The 19222-nt window shown below is 30.1% G+C and overlaps 3 protein-coding genes across 5 annotated transcripts in view; all 3 read right to left on the reverse strand.

The window, feature by feature from the left end:
• The window catches only part of LOC105155766 (protein DETOXIFICATION 21-like), a 14249-nt gene extending 13801 nt beyond the window's left edge, over window positions 1-448 (reverse strand). For 2 of the 3 annotated variants that reach the window (XM_020692001.1, XM_011071712.2), the window contains exon 1: window positions 319-448. The gene's annotated coding sequence lies outside the window, so the exon portion shown is untranslated. Of the gene's footprint in view, window positions 1-68; window positions 217-318 lie in introns of those variants that run through there. The other variant, XM_011071713.2, reaches the window with a different exon arrangement.
• Window positions 9245-12738, reverse strand: LOC105155915 (protein DETOXIFICATION 21-like). The gene is made up of 8 exons (XM_011071897.1): window positions 12487-12738; window positions 11539-12080; window positions 11357-11443; window positions 11218-11274; window positions 10906-11144; window positions 10628-10746; window positions 9404-9490; window positions 9245-9319 (listed from the first exon to the last, which is right to left on the reverse strand). Exons 1-8 carry the CDS (start codon window positions 12736-12738, stop codon window positions 9245-9247), a joined length of 1458 nt encoding a protein of 485 aa, XP_011070199.1.
• On the reverse strand, window positions 17403-18974 carry LOC105155916 (probable O-methyltransferase 3). Its single transcript, XM_020692046.1, has 2 exons — window positions 18143-18974; window positions 17403-17883 (listed from the first exon to the last, which is right to left on the reverse strand). Exons 1-2 carry the CDS (start codon window positions 18914-18916, stop codon window positions 17581-17583), a joined length of 1077 nt encoding a protein of 358 aa, XP_020547705.1. The 5' UTR covers window positions 18917-18974; the 3' UTR covers window positions 17403-17580.

Here is a 19222-nt window from a genome sequence, read left to right on the forward strand (position 1 = left end):
TTGAGTTCTGCACTTAGTTTAACTTCATGCAATGTGAGAAGATAAACAGAGAAAACAGTACATCATACCTCTTTATTGAACATTTATGATTTATTGTACTTTATATATACATATATATATATATATATTGCATAGCAAGATACGTCTGAATTTAAAGATAGAAAACGAATCGGATGCAAAAACTACAACCTGAAAATAGAAATACGAAAATTAAATTTATATAAATAATAATTTATTGAAGATGATGATGGGCTCTTTCACTAGAACAAGAATGTGCGGTCGGTATAAATTCATGGAAATAAAAGAACAGCAATTAACCTCCGCCTCTGCTACGTAGTTGTAATTATTCAAATCCAATGTACGGTGGCCGCTCAATTCATGACAACGATTTGTTTTTTATTCAAAAGTTGTTTGTTCCTTCTCTCTATTCTGAACTGAACTGATAAAAGACGTTTCAGTACCTATGCTTTTATAATTGAAGAGCATCATTTTGATAATTTGGTTGTTTTCTTAAAAATAAAATTATGTTATTTCATCAGTTTCTATTTTTATCTTTCTTCTCAATTTTATTGGAGTTTTTGTTTTGTATTTGTATTTAAATATACTTATGAAATTAGGATCAAAATAAATATTTACGTCAGTGAAATTTGAATTCATAATGTTTTTATTATAGTGCCTGAAAAGATGTTTGGTTGAGTTTATAAACTTTTTAAAATATCTTACAAAATATTTGGGAGTTACAAACTTTATTAAATTGTTTGACAATTGTTTTTCTACGTATTTTAAAAGATTCCCAAAAATCTTTGTAATTAAATTAATAATGTCTCTGAAATAAGAATTTTTCTCGATCCTAACTTGGGTCGAGGTCTGAATTAATAATTTTGATAAATTAATATGATAATAATTTCTGGAAGACCCTTATAATAATTTATGGTCCCTTCAGTTATAAATTAATGATTTTATAAAATTACAAATATAACTAAGGCAATTTAGTAAAATATGATTTTATTGTTATTTTTTTCTTCTTAAAATTTAAATTTAACTGTATTCCATTTCTAACTTTTCATATTGCATTCAGAAGCTCCGGCAATGCGTTCTCATGCTGGAATAAAAACTTGCGACGAACCACTATAAGTACTTCCTTCCGCATAATTATTGGTTGCTAAGACATTGTATAATTGCCGCTATGATGAATAAAATATGTTTGTTGAACTGAAAAAATAAATTTTTAAATTAATAAAATATTAATTTATCCATTAATTAATATCTTTTTAAATTAATAAAATTATGTGGTCCCGATATTATTAATTTATAAAATTTTACTACATGATATTTTGATTTTTACAAGTTCTTAAAAAATAATACGCTCGTCCCATTTTTTTATAAGATCTTCTAAGTTCTTCATTTTTTTAACATCAAAATAGATCAAAATACCCTTATTATTTTGTTAGTATTGACTTCTATTATTTATATGGTTGATATTTTGTTGGCCCTAAATAAAAATAGTTGTTATATAATTATAAATTCTATATAATATAACAAAAAGGGAATACTAATAATCAATAAAATATTTGGACAGGCTCCCTTACTCAGTCTGCCCAGACAAGATATTTCTGGCTGTATTACAGTTTTCAAAGGTATAGAAGTAACAACAAAACCAAACACGTCTCTCTGAATTTTTGAGAACCAAGAAACTGTATTCGAATTTCCATTGGTGTACCTGTCACATTGATTCTCTAAGAAACGAAACTCCTAAAGTCAATCAATTCACCCGACAAAATAATTATTTATTCCTGATAGTATAAATTATTATTATTTAAAAAATAAAAATAATTATATTGTTCTTCTCTCATATTGAATATAATTATACGTAAATTTCGTGTGATTTAAAAAATTATATATAATATTTAAAATTTTTATTTTTGTCTTAATAAGCTCATTCGTCAGTTAATAATTTATTGAATTTATTAGTATTAATAAAATATATCCTCAATTCACTACAAGAAATATAATATTTAAATATGGCTAATTATTATAATTACAAATAAATAGTCATTGCTCACTGCATGCAACGGTAGTTGACCGTGATTTTTCATGGCAAAATACTTACCATGGAGTGCCGATAAAATACTTACCATGGCAAAATATATTTTTCATGGTGGACAAGTTAAAAATTTTTGCATCGATTTTATCTAATTATAGTTAATATTATTTTTTTACCACCACTTTTATTTTTTTTTTACCACCAGTTTTAGTTATAGCTATTGAAAGTATAGGCAATTGTATTCTTTTTTTTTTTTTTTGTAGTAATTCACTTATTACTCACATAATAGAGGTCAAACAAATCTTTTGACTAAAATATCCTTATAACTGATAATAAACCTCCTCACATACATTTTTATGTAAAGATGTATACGGATAGTTTGGTTAGAAAATATTTGTTCAACCTATAATAGGTCGATAAAAAGTCAATCAGGGGTATATATAAATTTTCATCCGAATTATTTGCTAGTATTAGTAAATTCAGTGAATTTTGGCTAACTAAGGGGTCTATTTGTTAGGAAAAAAACATACGTCGGGGGTACCAGATGTAATTTCTCGAATTACAGGGATTACACGTAATTACACCAAACCTCAGGGATGGGCAGTGTAATTATCCCTAAAAATTATATTTATCACGGGCCAAATAAGAATTATTACATAAACTTAAAATTTCGTCCTCAGTTAATCAACATTCATCATGGTTTTATCCATTACCAAAATATTTGTTAAAGTTTTTAACCGTAATTAATATTTTGACCTCGCTTGCAAAAACACATAGCCATTGCACAATCATAGTTAATTAATATTCGCCATAAATTTTTACTTTTGCTCATATTTTCCATAGTAGAAAAGTCATATTTCTTTTAGTTCGAAAATTTCTTTTTTTCTTTTTCGATTACCTAAAATCTGAGGGACTTCCCTTTCAATTATACTTATAGGTTGAGGCATATTTCTAGGACAATAAATTGCTCAAAGAGGCATTCACAAATTATTAGGCCAAGTTTACCTAACATGATTAAAATACGACCCCACAAATAAATTAAAACAAAATTCAAATAATCTATATCTATATTATATATAAAAGTATGATTTATTGTCTTAGTATTATAAAAAGATATTTATATCTTTATTTAAATAATATGATTAATAATAAATGAGGAACAGTTAAAAATTTAAATTTCTGTTAATAAAGAAAATTTTCTCTGAATTATAGGGATAGAATTTAAGGATGAAAAATTTCCTACTAAAACAAAATAAAAGGACAAATAAAATTCGTTGCAATTGATTTTCAGGAAATTATTTATATATTTTAAGAAAAAAATAATTTATTAATGGGCATATAATGACGTTTGATGGTAAAATTCTTAACGAACTACATATGAATAGGATGTAAAATATGAAGTTAAAACTTCAAAATATCACAAAACATATTATACAATGAACATCAAAAATTGCAAATTTGAAAGAATTTAAGATGAGTGAGATTGACTAATTGATTATTTATTATAATATTGGATATTTAATGAGTGTCAAATTCACAAAAAATATTATTCTACTAAAATTTGTGAAAATAGTGAGTAGGGTCAAATTCATAGAGATTGATTTTAAATTAATTCTTTCAAATAAAAATAAAAATAAAAGTGGTGGGAATTGTTTAAAGTCTAAATCTAGAAACAAAATAAAGAAGAGAAATAAATATGAAAAGAAAAATTTTCAGTTAAAGACAGGATAGTCTTCGATTCTATGATTGATCATAGATGCAAAAATAACAATTATTCATAATAGATAAATTGGTTATGGTCATTGGTAAGATTCAACAACCTTACATTTTCTTACCTTGTCTTAGTCGATGAACGTCCATTGACTAATTTTTAATCAGTAAACAACCTAAAAAATGTCCTCAAGATTCAATTTATCAATAGAATTAAAAACTAGAAAGGCCAAATTCTAACCAATAAATTCCTACGAGAATTTATTTAAGTTAGATTGTGTATTCCACACAACATAATCAACCACTACGACATGATAAACTATATTGTGTGGAAGCGAGAGAGAAAATAATAGAATAGCATAAAAAATTAATCATAAATTGGTCCTTCCATCTACCGTTTTTCGGCCTTAGTTTAGTACATGGAATTTGGTGTCGGTTCCTATTCTAGACTAGGCATCTATGCTTTAATATTTCAAACCGTGTTAGGTTTAATTGTTAGAACATAGGAACCTCTTTTTTCTATTCGACCAACTATTGTGACTAGAGTTCATAAGGTGTTAAAGCGTCTTCAAGTGCATAGGAGATACCTCTGTCATATACTGACAGGGGATGGATCTTCTTCTTGGAACCCACCTTCGTCGCTACACATTCTAGCTGCACTGGATAAGATTTATAATGATTATACCTGTCAATCACCTCCCACACAAATCCAAGACATAGTCATCGTGTGCACGTGACTGCCATGATTCCTCAAGTTTGAGGACTACTTCCGTACTATCAGAGCCGGGAATTCAAGTCATACCGACCAAGCATCTAAGGCTTCTATATGACAATCTCATTGAGTCAGTTCAGTCAGTTGACTACCTTGTCAACTAACCCACTAAAATTGCATAGACGTCTAATCTGTCGCCAATGAAATATGGCACTCAAAACTCTCTATACCCAGTATCGAGGTCCTCAACAAAGCTTCGTTCTTACATTTTTCTGCTTGGGTTCAAGTTTTTTGAAGAAAGAAAAAAAGAGGCAAGAACATAAAACTTACAGACGGTAAAGGAAGCTTGAAGAATCAAAAAATGGAAGACTTCCACCTCCAAGAATGCAAAAATGAGTGGAAGAAACAAAATGTACTTGCTGTCAATTTCCTACACAACAGTTCAAGTAGCACATAATTTGGACATCAGACAAGGGAGATGCAGAAAAAATGCATTCCTCGGCCATTTTAATATATACTGTTGAAACAAGAAAAAATATTTTTAAACCTATTATCAAAGGAGCATGCATGGTGAGCTCCAATGAGCCCTCCTTGTACACAAGGCACTAAATGAGCAATCCCTTGGGGGCATATGGGGGCCTTTAAGGGTCGGCTTTAAATACAAATAAAATATTTAAAAATAAATAAATAATAAAAGAGAAATGGTAACGTGTACTATACCACTGCTTGAGAGGTTATTTCTCTTATTTTTAAAAAAAGGAGGAGGTAAATTGAGTTTTTTTTTTTTTTTTCAACAAGAAGACTTTTTGTCATTTTTAACTAGGATAAATTACATATTCCCCCTGCGGGCCCGGTGTTTCAAAAGTTTATCTAACAATTGTAAAGATAGACAAAAAATTGTTTGTTTCTAGAGATAATGCACACTATTTTTTCATTCGTTAATTGTTTTTAACGACGTTAAATTTTTTTTATTGAGTTGCCCGTTAAACCCTTGTAATAACTCCCATTAATCTTTAATAGGTAAAAAATAAAATGTCTAAATTTCAAATATATTTTTTATTTGTACATATAATTAAATATATACAATATACATAATATATATAATTAATAGGCAACGGACGGACGCCCTCGTCTGTGGGCGACAACAACGCACGAATTTCGTCACCCCGTTCGCTCGCCCCCATAGAAAGGGGTGAAGAACTTGCTACCAGGGGCAACTTCACCCCCTGATTTGGGCGATGATGTGTGACGCAGTGGACAAGGGGGCCAGCAGCGAAGGGGGAGAGAAGAAGGATTTTTTTATTACTTTTTAATATATGAAGGAAAAATAATTAGCTTTTTAAAAATAGTAAAAAAGTATTAAAATTTTATTTTAAACATATATAGTGGTATTTTTAGTTCAAATATTAGTTGTAGTAAATAATATAACTTAAAAAATTGATATAATTTATTAGCATTTTGATATAATTAGTATATTCTGTAAATAAACACAATTTATTGAAATATATTTGATTTAATTAATAACATATAATTATTATAATTATTTTTAATTATATATATAAGTTTTAAAAGTGAATATTAATTTAGTTAATATTATTTATAATTGATATTTGTTTATATTTATATAAATATATTTAAATTTAAATAGTGAATTTTTATATATTAATTTTTGTATTATTATTTTTAATTTAAAAATTAACTTTGTATAATTTTTATATAGTCATTAGGTGTTTTAATATTTAATTGACATATTTTATAAATATATATAATTTATTAAAATATATTTAACTAAAATATATCTTAGCCTAAACTAACAAATATAATACTTACCCCCAACAGCTAAATAGTTGGACATACTGCTCTTATATTATATATATTTAGTTCAAATGATTTCTTTTTTTAAAATATTTTATTTTTAGTTTAATGGAAAACATATTATAAAATAAGTTAAATAGTTCAAATTTTATTATATTTTACAGATTCAAAGTTAAGTAATTAATGAATCCAATAAATACACAAAATACTTTCACGTAAAATTATTTATTAATTGGATAACAAAATCAAGTTATTAACTATTTATTTTCTAGATAAAAATGAGTAATTACATATAATTTTTTGAATATATTTTGTTGAAAAATCTGATAAAATATATATATTATTTTTTCCCACCTAAAAATGTATAACTTTTGGTTAAGCATAAAAAGCATATATGAGTTGTTGGTTATATTATATTTATTGTGTATTTATTATATATATTAACTTATTACTATTTTTAATTTAAATTCTTCACTTATTATTATTTTTAATTAAATAATAATTTAGAGATGATTTAATGTGCAAAATACTAAAATACATTCAAGGTATGAAAGACATTTTTGTCCAATCAAGGGAGTAAGTGTTACATTTATTAGTTTAGGCGATAAATATTGTTATATCAAGGATAATTCATGAAGGCAAAGTGCATTCATCCTAAAATTAATTATAGAAGTACCTCAAAAATCAATACATAAGAATAAAATATAAACACAAAAATACTACTATACAATTATTTATAATTTAAGCAAAACTACTCATATGAAAGTACTTTGATAAAATTGAATTCAAGTGATAATGTTATTGTGGGATCGATAATATCGAATAACTTAAAATATTATTGGTACCAAAATATTTTGGATAATATATAGGGTCGGATGATCGGCACTGGTCAATCCAATCATACATCAATTGGATATTATCGGATGGCAAAATTTTTTTCGATACAATACTTTGAGCACCGATCCTCCGAGGACAGCCCATTATAAGGGGGTATTTGTTAGGTTTTGGATAATATTCGATCATATCGGCAGATATAGAACCTCCTCATGATAGTTCATTATAGGGGGTATTTGTTAGACGATTGCTAATTTCAATTTTTTTTTTAATTTTTCAAATAATGAGGGTACTTATAATTATGATAAATCTTAGAAGATCCCCATGTAATTCACTCTAATTTATTTGAATTTAATTATGATTGCCTCTTTATAGATCAAGAAGTTGAGTTTTCTTCCACTTTACTATTACTTTTTTTTTTTTTTTTTGGTCTTAAAATGATAATTTTTCAATATTTAATTTTATAAGTAAATATTAGGGTAAATTATATTTTGCTATCCGAATTATGCATGCTTTTACACTCTATTATTTAAATTTTTTTGTGTCAATTTACTATTTTAACTTTGCGAAATTTGCATATGGTCATCTAAATTATTAATTTTCTCATCTAGTAATAATATTTTAAATCTACAATGAATTATATAATACAAATAATACATTCAACTAATATTTTATTTTTTTAATAAATAATAATAGTTTAGATTTAAATACCTTAATATAGTTTTCTCTTTTCACTCTAAAATGAATTGTATAACACAAAGTATACGTTCCTCTAAATTATTAATTTTCTCATCAAGTAATATTATGTTACGATCTACAATGAATCGTATAATACAAAGAATACACTCAACTAATATTTTATTTTTTCAAAGAATGTTAGTTTAAATTTAAATATCTTAACATAGTTTTCAATGAAAATGAATTGTATAAAACAAAGTATACATTTATCTAAATTATTAATTTTCTCATCAAAATTATTTTTTATATTTCTTACATAGAGTTGGATATATGCAAAAAGTGTTTAAAAATTTACATATAATACTATAACTTTATTAATAATGAATTATATATTAATAATAGATAATAATATATATATATATATATATAATTCAGGGCGGGACGGGTTCGGGACAAAACTCGTAACTCAGCTTGGTCCCGATCAAACCACCCCAAACCCGCCCCTGACTCCTCAAATTCTATCCCAAACCCGTCCAAAATGAAGCACGTCCGAGTCGGGGCCGCGATTTTCCGGAGCTAATTGCCATTTCTAGTTATAAATCAAAATGAGCATGAACCGCATCTACCACAAGTTTTTAAACAATTTACATTGTTTATCTCTTTGTTATATGATTTAGGTTAATTATATTAACACTTTTTTAGGTTAGATTTAATTACACAAACACGCAATGCTATTTACGAAATTACAACTACATTCTTTGAAATTGTAGTTTTAATTATAAGTACACCCCCTATTCAATGATAAAACTTTACTCAAATACCCCTCAAGTACATTGCAATTAAACACCCCTTAACACGTGTACCTATAATTTATAAGCAAGGAATATTTATGTAATTAAATCTAACCCCAAAGCGTGTCGGTGTAAGTTACTCTATTATTTATTTGGCTTTGGCTTAACTTTGCATGCTATCAAAAACCAAAAGGATATACTTAATAGCCACGCGGATACGAAAGATTTTGGGGCGATAAACTTTGTTGTTTGACTTGAAAATTACCAAAATACGTTGCGGTAATTTTTCTTAGTCAATCGCATTATGTTGACAAATCTTTTCAAGAAAAGACAATTTAAAAAATTCAAGATTAATATTCCTTTAAAAACTATGCCAATTCCTATGTTTGGATGGAATTATTCGAATTTGGGGAATAAATTTGAATGAATGATTTTAAATGACTTCATGTTAAATGGTTTTGAAATCTTCAAAATGTGAATTCAAGAATTTAAAATTATTTGCAGCATTAATTATCCAAAGAAGTTCAGCGAAGTTGTTACTATGTATATGGAGTACTTAAATATCCAAATAAGTTTGACGAATTTGTTACTATGTATCAGGAATTCTTAGTTTGAAATATATCAATCTAAATACAACATTAAACTATAAAAATTCATCCATCAGCCAGTTCTAGAGTTACCATCAGGTTCAGCTTCCACACACCATCTGTTCACTCTTTTTCGAGCAATTGCAACCTACAAAGACAAAAGGGATTCAAGAATTAAGTTATCACATTCCTTGAGAAAAAAGAATTGAAACTAAATTGAATAGATGTGCACCTGTTTATCCCAATCTGTCTTTTGGGTTATTATTAGCAGAATGATAGTTTGAATGAGTGTTCCAATTAACATTCCAATCCAAACACCCTGGAAAAGAATGCTTTGTTAGGCTAGTTCATGGCGAATCCATCAAAGAACAATAATAAGTTCATGAAGAATCAAAGAGGTTGATGAGTTTTAATGAAGTCTCAAGGTGCATAGTGGGTCGGGTCAGCTCGGGACCGATACAGATCGGACTAAAAAAGCGTAGCTCAAGACTAGCTCATTACTATTCATTATTGGTCTCGGGGTAGTCTTGGGCTTTTAAATGGGCCCCAATTGGGTCCATTTATAAACTCAGGCCCAATTCGTGAACCTGCCCGATTGAGGCCGAACTAGGATCAAATCAAGCCTGGATCAGGCTCGAATATGCCTGCTTTTTTTTGTTATTTTTTTATGAAATAGAAGTTTTCTTTTGAACAATTACTTAAATTTATGGTTGTATTAAGTAAAAATAAATAATAAACTAAATCACACAAAAAATCGTAATTAGAAAAAATAATAGTTAAGATCATATAATTAACTTATATGATATTAAATTCAAAAAGAATTTATAATAAACTTTGAAAAAAATAAATAAAAAAAATTAATGAATTAAAGTACTGAAAATTTAGAAATAGAACAATAATGATAGTAATTTTTAGAATTCCGAAAATATAAAAAGAGCTACTAGAATAGTTAATTTAGGAGAGAATAAAATAAAACTTATATGCCATGAATGATTATTATAAAAAAAAAAAAAAAAAGTCCAGCAGACCCAGCTGAAGCCTAGCTCAGGACCAAGTGGTCCTAGACCCCTGGGTTGAGCTGGTCCTAGGTTTTAATATCCAGGACCGGCCAGGTCCAAGCGAGCCTAGGCCAATCCAGCCTAGTTTTTTATTAGTTCAATCTGGTCTTGTGTCGAATTAGTCCAACTCGACCCACTGTGCATCTTGAATCCAGTCGAACTCGAATAATTTGATAATTTTACACATACTGATTGAGTTGCAGGTCAAGTCAAGTTTCTAATGTTGTCCGCAAAAGAAATGCTACAATTCTTGATTTATTATTTTTTGTAAAAGTCGAATTCAAATAATTTTTACTAGTCGATTGCGAATCAAAATTTGGATAGTTCCTTTTACAACTGATGTAATTAGAGACATTATGGCACTCCCAGAATGCAAGGTGGTTATGTTGGAAACTTACCTCAACTTGTAATTTGATGACATAACCAAGCAAAACTCCGGTGGGAATTCCTATCAAGTAATAGCAAGCAAGGTTCACATATACTACAACACTTTGCCATCCAGCCCCAACAGCAACACCTGCTCATCACATCAAAACCTCCCATCACAGTAAGCCTTAATTCAGTAAAACGATATTCCTCTCGATACATTTTTAGACACGTTGATGATTTTTTTGATTATTTCGTAGGAAGCAACAAGAAATATATGTGTTGGATCAATAACCGGATATGGCCTCACCGGAAAGAACTGGTTGAATGCTATTCAAAAGTATAGTGAACGCAAAAAGAGGCGACAAGCGGCCGACTTCCGTAGCCACATTATGATCATTCGTGAATATATGAGCCAGACGTTCGCGAAAGAACAGGAAAAACACAAATAGCAAGAATCCTAAGGCAAAAGAAATCAGCACTATATTGACAATTGAGAACTTAGCAGCTCTGGAGTCCCCCTTCCCAAGCTCATTCGCAACACGAACGCTACAACAAAGAGTAGATGCAGCATGGATTATGGTCTAAGAAGAAGAGAGGAAAGGAACTATGACAAGTGTACCTAGCTGCAGCCATGAAACCGAGCGCTATCATCATTTCCCAACCACTGATGTTAAGACTGCAATGTATAGAGAAAGGATTTTCAAGTGTTGCGTAACTGGAGGAGGAGGCGATTATGGAGAGAATGGAAAGAGTAGTACCAGATGGAAAGAGCACTAACTTCAACCTCGGCGTTTTTCAAGTTTCCTGTCAAAAGAACCAGTATTGCATTGTACCAGAACTCGAGACTGTCAACAAAGGAACCATGTGAACCTCAGGTAAGTAATCATCATTAATAACATGAGTATTGTTGATTGACAAGTTCGTGTGCAGTAAGACTTACCAGAGCATTGCACCAGATGATATAGAAAGCTTGATGACCGGCCAAAGATCTTTGAAGGCTAATGTTGTGAAACCTTTCCATGTTTCTCGACATCCTCCAGAGACGATGAATATTAGTTGCCCCACGTTTGGAAGCCAGTATGCCAAGATTGTTGATATCATAGTGCCGGCTAGACCCAAATTGTACTTAACTGTTAGAAGCCATGAGAGGAAAATGTGGATAGATAATGAAAACACTGCCAAATATGTTATGATCATGTTCTTGCTCTGTGCTTGTAAATACATTTGGCAACTAAATGATACAATATAGGAGTATATGACAGGAATGAACCAAAGACCAATTTTCCCTGCCACTTGGGCGATGTCTTCATCCTGTCCTAAAGCTTTCAAGATAGGGGCTGCAAAAATATAAATGGGCAATAGTAGAGTCGTGAACACAGTCAAAACAATCCACGATCTTTGGAGATATATCCCGAGCATGTGGTACTGTTTTGCTCCGTAGGCTTGCCCGCATAGCGTTTCCAATCCACTTGCCACTCCAAGCTGCACAGTCCGAGCAAAGGTGTCAAACGAAACTTTCGTAATGTTGTACCTCATGAAAAGGTAACTCCACTATTTCAAAATGGACTTGCTACTAGACACTCTTAAAATTACATGCACTTGTTCTAGTACAACATTGAATACTACTAAGAGATGGAACCTAACCCAACTTTACATTAAGACCGGCTATTAAAAATCCCTGCGTACTTGCATTTCATTCGTCCCTTTTACTTTTTTTGGGACGTTTCACAAACTATATTACGATTTTCAAATACTTAGATCTAGTGAAAAACAATCCTATAGAGTAATTCTTTTCTTGTCTATCAGCGTACATACGTATATACTATATATGCAGCTACATATATCTAGAAAGAATACTAATAGAGATGTTGAGAGCATCAAGTAGTACCAGTAAACCATTGGCAAATCTTGTAAGGAGAGTGAAAACAAGAGCATAGGCAGCCAGCTCTGTGGAACCAATGCGGCCTATAAATGCTTGGCTGATGACACTTATACCAAACGTCGAAAATCGGGTGAACATGGCAGGGCCAGCCACCACCCACATCTTCTTGTTCTCTACCCATATTTTGCTCTTGAAATTCTCTTCCTCGATCTCATCTTCTGTTGCCCTCAACAGCTTCTCAGTTCCATCACCTTCCATTTCACTCACCTCTTCCCACTTTCAGTCTATTCTGTGATAAAGGGAAGATAGATCAGTACCAGACCTCAGAAATCAATCTTTTCACACACACACAATAAAATGTTTTTCAAGAATCAGAAATCTGTGTTGTTGACTGCAATGTGAGAATATAAAGAGAAATTTACTGTACTCTATACTGTGTTGCAAGATACGTCTCAAAAGATAAAGTATGAATCGGATGCAAGAAATGTAAATGTGAAAATCAAATTTGGACAATAAATCAAGAGTTAGGACGAAACATAATTGTATGATATATAGACTAGGGCTATTTAGTACAAGAAAGATATAAATTCAAGAAATGTGAATAACTTCATTAATTAATTTCCGACTCAAAGTAAGCGGTGATGATTGTCGAAATCATATATAGTAGTTGCTCAATTTGTGAGAATGAATTATTTTTTTATTACAATTCAAGAAATGACAAAAACATCCACCAATTAATGTCCGCCTCAGAGTAAGCGATGATGATTGTCAAAATCAATATATAGCGATGGTCCAATTAATGTCCGACTCAGAGTAAGCAGTGATGATTGTCAAACTGGATCAATTGATAAGAATGAACTATTTCTTTTATTAAAAATTCAAGAAATGAGAAAAAGTACACCAATTAAGTGTCCACTTCATAATATATATTAAATAGTGTAGATTAGCACTGAAAATTAATTTAATGCTAACTTTAATATTAAATTTTTGTAGTTATTGAGCTATTTTGTTATAATTATACAAAATACTAATTTTCAATAATATTAATAGAAAAGTAGAGCGTCTGAACTTTGAAAACCAAGAGAATATATTTGGAAGCTTTATGAAGCATATGAATAGGAATAAATGTATTTTTGGTCCTCAAATATAACTAGTAATGTGATTTTGGTTCTCAAATAATTTTTTAAAGTTGTAATTTTGGTCGTTAAATTTTTACTTTTTTAGTAGTTTTCGTCCTTCCGTTAATTTTTTAGTTAAACTTAACGGAAATATCAGGGATAAATGAATTTTTGGTCCTCAAATATACCCACTAATGCGATTTTGGTTCTCAAATAATTTAAGGTTGCAATGTTGGTCCTGTCCTCAAACTTTTCTGGCACTTTTGGTCCTTCCATTAATGGAAATTCATTTAAAGTGAAAAAAATTGTTATTTTCCTCTCATTTTCTAGTGTTTTTCAAGCTGTAATTCAATAAAAAAAAAAATTCTATTTTTCTTCAAACTTCATAAGAGAATAAACCAAAAAAGATAAATTTAATGGTCTACAAATAAATTTAACACTAGACAAGTTGTCAAGCGTCCTAAACAACTACAAGGTCTTAAAATATTTTAGGGTAAATTACATTTTGATATTCAAACTATATTAAATTTTACTTTTGCCGTCATTTTTTTTTTCTATTAATTTACTATCTCAATTTTGTGAAATTTGTCCATCGTCATATATTCATTTTTTTTTTTTAATGTTATTGTTGATGATGATGATTTTTCTGCCGAAAAAGTATTATATATTGGCATATGTGAAAAATATCACATCACATAACCTTTAATAATCACATGTGCATTGTCTGTGATGTTTCTTTGATAAAAAACTTGGATGAAAAACGGTTATAAATGACAAAGTTCAAAATTTCGTAAAGTTAAGATGGAAAGTTGACACAAAAAAAAATTAAATACAAAAGTGTAAAAACTATTATAATTCAAATGGAAAAATATAATTAACCCAATTTTTTATATGAATTTTCTAATTAAGAATCTGATGAAATTCGAGACTGGACCTGACTCGGCCAAACCTAAACCAATTATATGGCTAGTGCAATACACTTGCCGTGTGATCGGTGCATAGTTTAGGAAAAATGACCGATCACATAGCAAGTGTGATACACTTGATCCATAATTAATTTGATTCGACCAAACTTGATCCAAATAAGAATTTTACTATTGCTACTATATTTGACTTATATATTTATCAAATGAATGTAAAAACTATCTTTTCAAATAAAGACCTAAATGAAGAAACTTATGTTAATCAACCGGAGGTTTTTGTTGAAGTGGACCGAATATGTAAAATATGTAAATTAATTAAATCCCTATATAACTTAAGCATCTAAGCAATGATTGAGAATGTTTATAAATCAAAATGAGCATGAAGCATATCTTTCACAAGGTTCGAAATAATTCGCATTGTTTATCGCTTTGTTGTATTATTTAGGAATTATTATATCTACATCCCTCATTTATTATTTTTTTTACACAAATTATCCCTACCTTTTAAAAAATTACAGACCATTTTTGTCAGCATTTAAAATAAAAAATATCTCTATTGACTAGGTCAACTTTTAAAATAATTTTTCAAGAATAGGGGTATTTTTGTAATTATTAAAAGGTTGAGGAGTTGTCAAAATAATATTTATGAAGATGAGTAATATGACCCCATATATTTTTTTATTATTTATATTAATTTTTAATTTAAATTTATTTATTTTATTAATTTTTTTATTGAATCTCTATATAAAATTGTACCTTTTAATAATTAAACTATTAAATTATTCAATTAATATTTCAATAAAATTAGTTAATAGATTATAAGTTTAAATTAAAAAATTATCACATAAATTATTTAAAATTATTATAATTAAAAGATTAGTTATCCTCTATTTTTATTTATAACTAAATTTTACTTCTTTTACTTATTTGTCAAATCAAGTTAAAAAAAAATTATACATGCATAATATTACTACATTATATAATTATCATTTATACTTATATATTAACTCTATATTTTTTTATTACTTCATTGTCCCGTTTGGATTTATTAATTGTATATTTATTTCACTTGTTCATCAAACACTTTTTAATTTCATAATTCTAAAATACTTCGACTTCGTTTTATTTTAGCTTCATTTGCTTGTAAAACCAAACTAAAAAAAAGTTATACACGCATATACATATATATATTAATAGATATTATTTTGACACCCCTTCTACCTTTTGATAATTACAAAAACACCACTAAGGACATTTCTGTCCTTGAAAAATTATTTTAAAGGTTGATCTAGTCAACAGGGATATTTTTGAGTTTTAAAGGCTGCCAGGGGTGGTTTCTATAATTTTTCAGAAAGCATGGGTGGTTTGTTTAAAAAGATAATAGGTGAGGGGGCGTAAATATAATTATTCCTATTTTTAAAGTGAATTAAATCAATACTTCTTAAAATTAGATCTAATTACACAAATATTTCATGCTCTTTATAAAATTATAAGTATATTTCTTGAAATTGTAGTTGTAATTATAAGTACACCCTCTATTCAATGATAATACTTTACCCAAATACTCCCTGAGTACATTGCACTAAACTCCCTCTTAACTGGTGTATCTATAATTTCATAAGTAGAGAATATTTATGTAATTAAACTTAGTACGTGGATGCAATTTATCCTATTATTTAGTGGTCTTTGGCTTTACTTTGAATGTTATCTAAACCAAAAAGAATATATTAGCAGCCACTCCAATACGTAAGATTTTGGTGCAATGAATTTTGTCTTTGACATGAAAATTACCAAAATATTTTATGGTGTTATTCTTAATCAGTCACATTATGTTGACAAATCTTTAGAAGAAAATACAATTTAAAAACACAAGATTAATATTTCTTTAAAAACTATGTCAATTCTATGTTTGGATGGAATGATTCGAATTCGGGGAATAGATTTGAAAGAATGATTTTAAATGACTTCATATCAAATGAATTTGAAATCGATAACCATGTTAAAAAATATATTACAAAATGTATAATTTCAAGAATTTGAAATCCTTTGCAACGTCAATTAAGGTGCCCAGTGGGTTATACACTTGGTAGTTCTGTAACAGGTTTGAGGTAAAATTTATGGTGGATTTTGAAATTTAACTTCCCGCTGGCTTTTTTAAATTTTGTGCTATAAATTTTCATTGAAACAGGTTTTGTGGCGGTTTATTAAAAATATCCATCACAAAATTTAAATTTTTCCAGAAATTTTGAATTTTTCGCAAAAGAATATTTCAGTTTGAGGTAGATTTAGTAATGGAATTTTAATATACGCATCTCAAAGTTTTTAAATTTTTATTCTTCTGCCAAAATCAATTTCATTTTCTAACGGGTTTAGAGACGAGATGTTCAATTTTCCGTCCCAAAATTTGATTTTTTTAATAAAATATTATGTTAAATAATAAACTTATAAATTTGATTTTGTGACGGATATAGAAATTTGGGTGCGGACTAACCAGTTGTCACAAATTTGTAATGAATTTAGTAATCACTTTTGGAACGGACAACTACTCTTGCTACATAGCCATTTCAATTTTATTTTGGTCGATCCAAAACCTGTGGTAAAATTGTGGGAGGTTTTATTTCGAAACATATTTTGAAACAACATCCTACTTTGGATGGGTTTGTAACAGTTTATCCGCCCCAAAACTATTTAACTTTTTATAAATGATGTGATGTCATCATCCGCACAAATCCATTCCAAAACCATTAGAAAATCCGTTACAATTTGTGACGGACTGTTACCATCACAAAACATTGGTTCTAAATCCTGAGTTTCTCAGTAGTACATTTTTTATGCTAATTTTGGGAACACATATAAAATCTTTCTTAAACACATCCAATTGTCTACGCAACACATATTGCAATATAATCAAGTCTTAGTAAACAAAATAACATAGAAGAAAACAGGCTTGTACAAGTACAGTTCACATACCGCCACTTATAGCACAACATACACCCAAAGACAAACCTGGGTAATAGACCTTATTCGAAAGAGGAGAGAAATCTTAGCATTGCATGTACTCAGGGATAAACCTCGATGATAGACCTTAATCCCAAGAGGGGAGAGATCTTATAGTTACTGAAACCAGCATCAAAAAAGAGTTTTGCCCATTCTTTTTGGCTTCTTTCTCTTCCATCAGCTATAGTCATCACTAAAGTGTCGAAGAAGAGTTGAGTTTCCACTGATTTATGGTCGGAATTTTGGTCATCGACTACCATCTCAATGATCACCACCTTTCCTCTTTTCTCATTACTCTTTATTGCTTCTTTGCATCTCTTCAGGATCTCTACACATTCCTCGTCGTTCCAATCATGCAATAACCACTATATATGAACATATATGAATGTTTTAGTGAACATATAATGATCTTCTTCTAAGTCATATAGAAGAGCAAGTTATAGATCTTTTGTGAAACCCTACCACTTTCCTTTCGCATAGCGACATAAGTTAGTAACAATATTTATTTGGGTAATGGATAAGCACACACATATATATGATATTCACAATTGATTTGTAAAAGTAAATGCAGATTTTCCCTCTTTTTTCGACCTAACTTACGCATTTTGAAGCATACGTACATACCTTGAGTAGAACTGCATCTGCTGGAGGAATGTACTCAAACATATCTCCCTCAACGTACTTCAAGTTCCGTGTCCCCTCTAATCCCGCAATGACAGGTGCAAGATCAAGCACTGTACAATGAATTTGTGGGAACACCTCGGCTATGGCCTTGGCCACAGTTCCAGTGCCTCCGCCCACGTCCACAAGAGAACCCAAACCCTCAAACACTTGCCTACAATCTCTGGTAATCACGTCGGCCACAATTGTGGCATCATTTTCCATTCCTCGATCAAACAAATGCCCAAAGCTTGGATTCTGCTCTTTCAGCTCCCAAAGTGACATTCCATGAGTGGTATGAAATGATGTGCGGTCCTCGGTATTTCGGAACCATCCACTCAAATGCTGCCATGGCTCACATAGGACCGAACCAAGTTGGGAAAGTACGAACGCTTTCATGCTCATGGGGTGGTCTTCCATCAAAAGACGTGAAGCAGGCGTAAGCCAATAACCCTGCTCATCGGATGAATCGACTTTTTCCAATACGAAAAAGCCCGAGTGCACGACGGTCCGCATGAGACGGCGCACGTGGTCGGCTTTGGCTCTATCAACGCCAGGTAGAGCTTCCATCAGTTGAGTGAGAGTCATGGGGCGGCCATGCTTGTGGATGATCTCGGGGATGCCGAGCTCAGTTACGCATTTTAGTGACATAGAGTTTATGTAACTGAACACCTGGTTCCAAATATGAGCTCCAGCTTCAAGTAGCTCAGAGGATGGCTCTTGCTTAATCGTTCCCATATCTCTCTTCAATCAATCTATCAATATTGATTAAGTGTGGAAAGCTGAGTCTAAATCGTACTTTGGAACAAGTGGTGGGAGATGGATGATTTATATAGGGAATCCGGAATCGCACAGTATTTTAATTCAGCTGAGTCTAAATGGTACAAGTGGTGGGCTAATTCTAGGGAATCACAAATCGTGGTCAGTGTTTTGCAAAATTATGGAATCTTTTATGGGGGAAAGTTGATGAGTAGCTAACGGCCGTGTGAATTTACAACTCATCATGACTAGCTAATCATCCATATTATATAAAAATAAATAAAT

The sequence above is a fragment of the Sesamum indicum genome, linkage group LG2 (assembly GCF_000512975.1).
Source record: "Sesamum indicum cultivar Zhongzhi No. 13 linkage group LG2, S_indicum_v1.0, whole genome shotgun sequence".
Lineage (NCBI taxonomy): Eukaryota > Viridiplantae > Streptophyta > Magnoliopsida > Lamiales > Pedaliaceae > Sesamum > Sesamum indicum.

Coding starts and splice junctions, on each gene's coding strand:
- LOC105155916 (XM_020692046.1), bottom strand. CDS start 18,916: ATGGGAACGATTAAGCAAGAGCCATCCTCTGAGCTACTTGAAGCTGGA. Junction 17,884..18,142: donor CAGATGCAGTTCTACTCAAG/GTATGTACGTAT, acceptor GTTCATATATAG/TGGTTATTGCATGATTGGAA.
- LOC105155915 (XM_011071897.1), bottom strand. CDS start 12,738: ATGGAAGGTGATGGAACTGAGAAGCTGTTGAGGGCAACAGAAGATGAG. Junction 11,444..11,538: donor TCATCTGGTGCAATGCTCTG/GTAAGTCTTACT, acceptor CTTTGTTGACAG/TCTCGAGTTCTGGTACAATG. Junction 9,491..10,627: donor TCATCAAATTACAAGTTGAG/GTAAGTTTCCAA, acceptor ATTCTTTTCCAG/GGTGTTTGGATTGGAATGTT.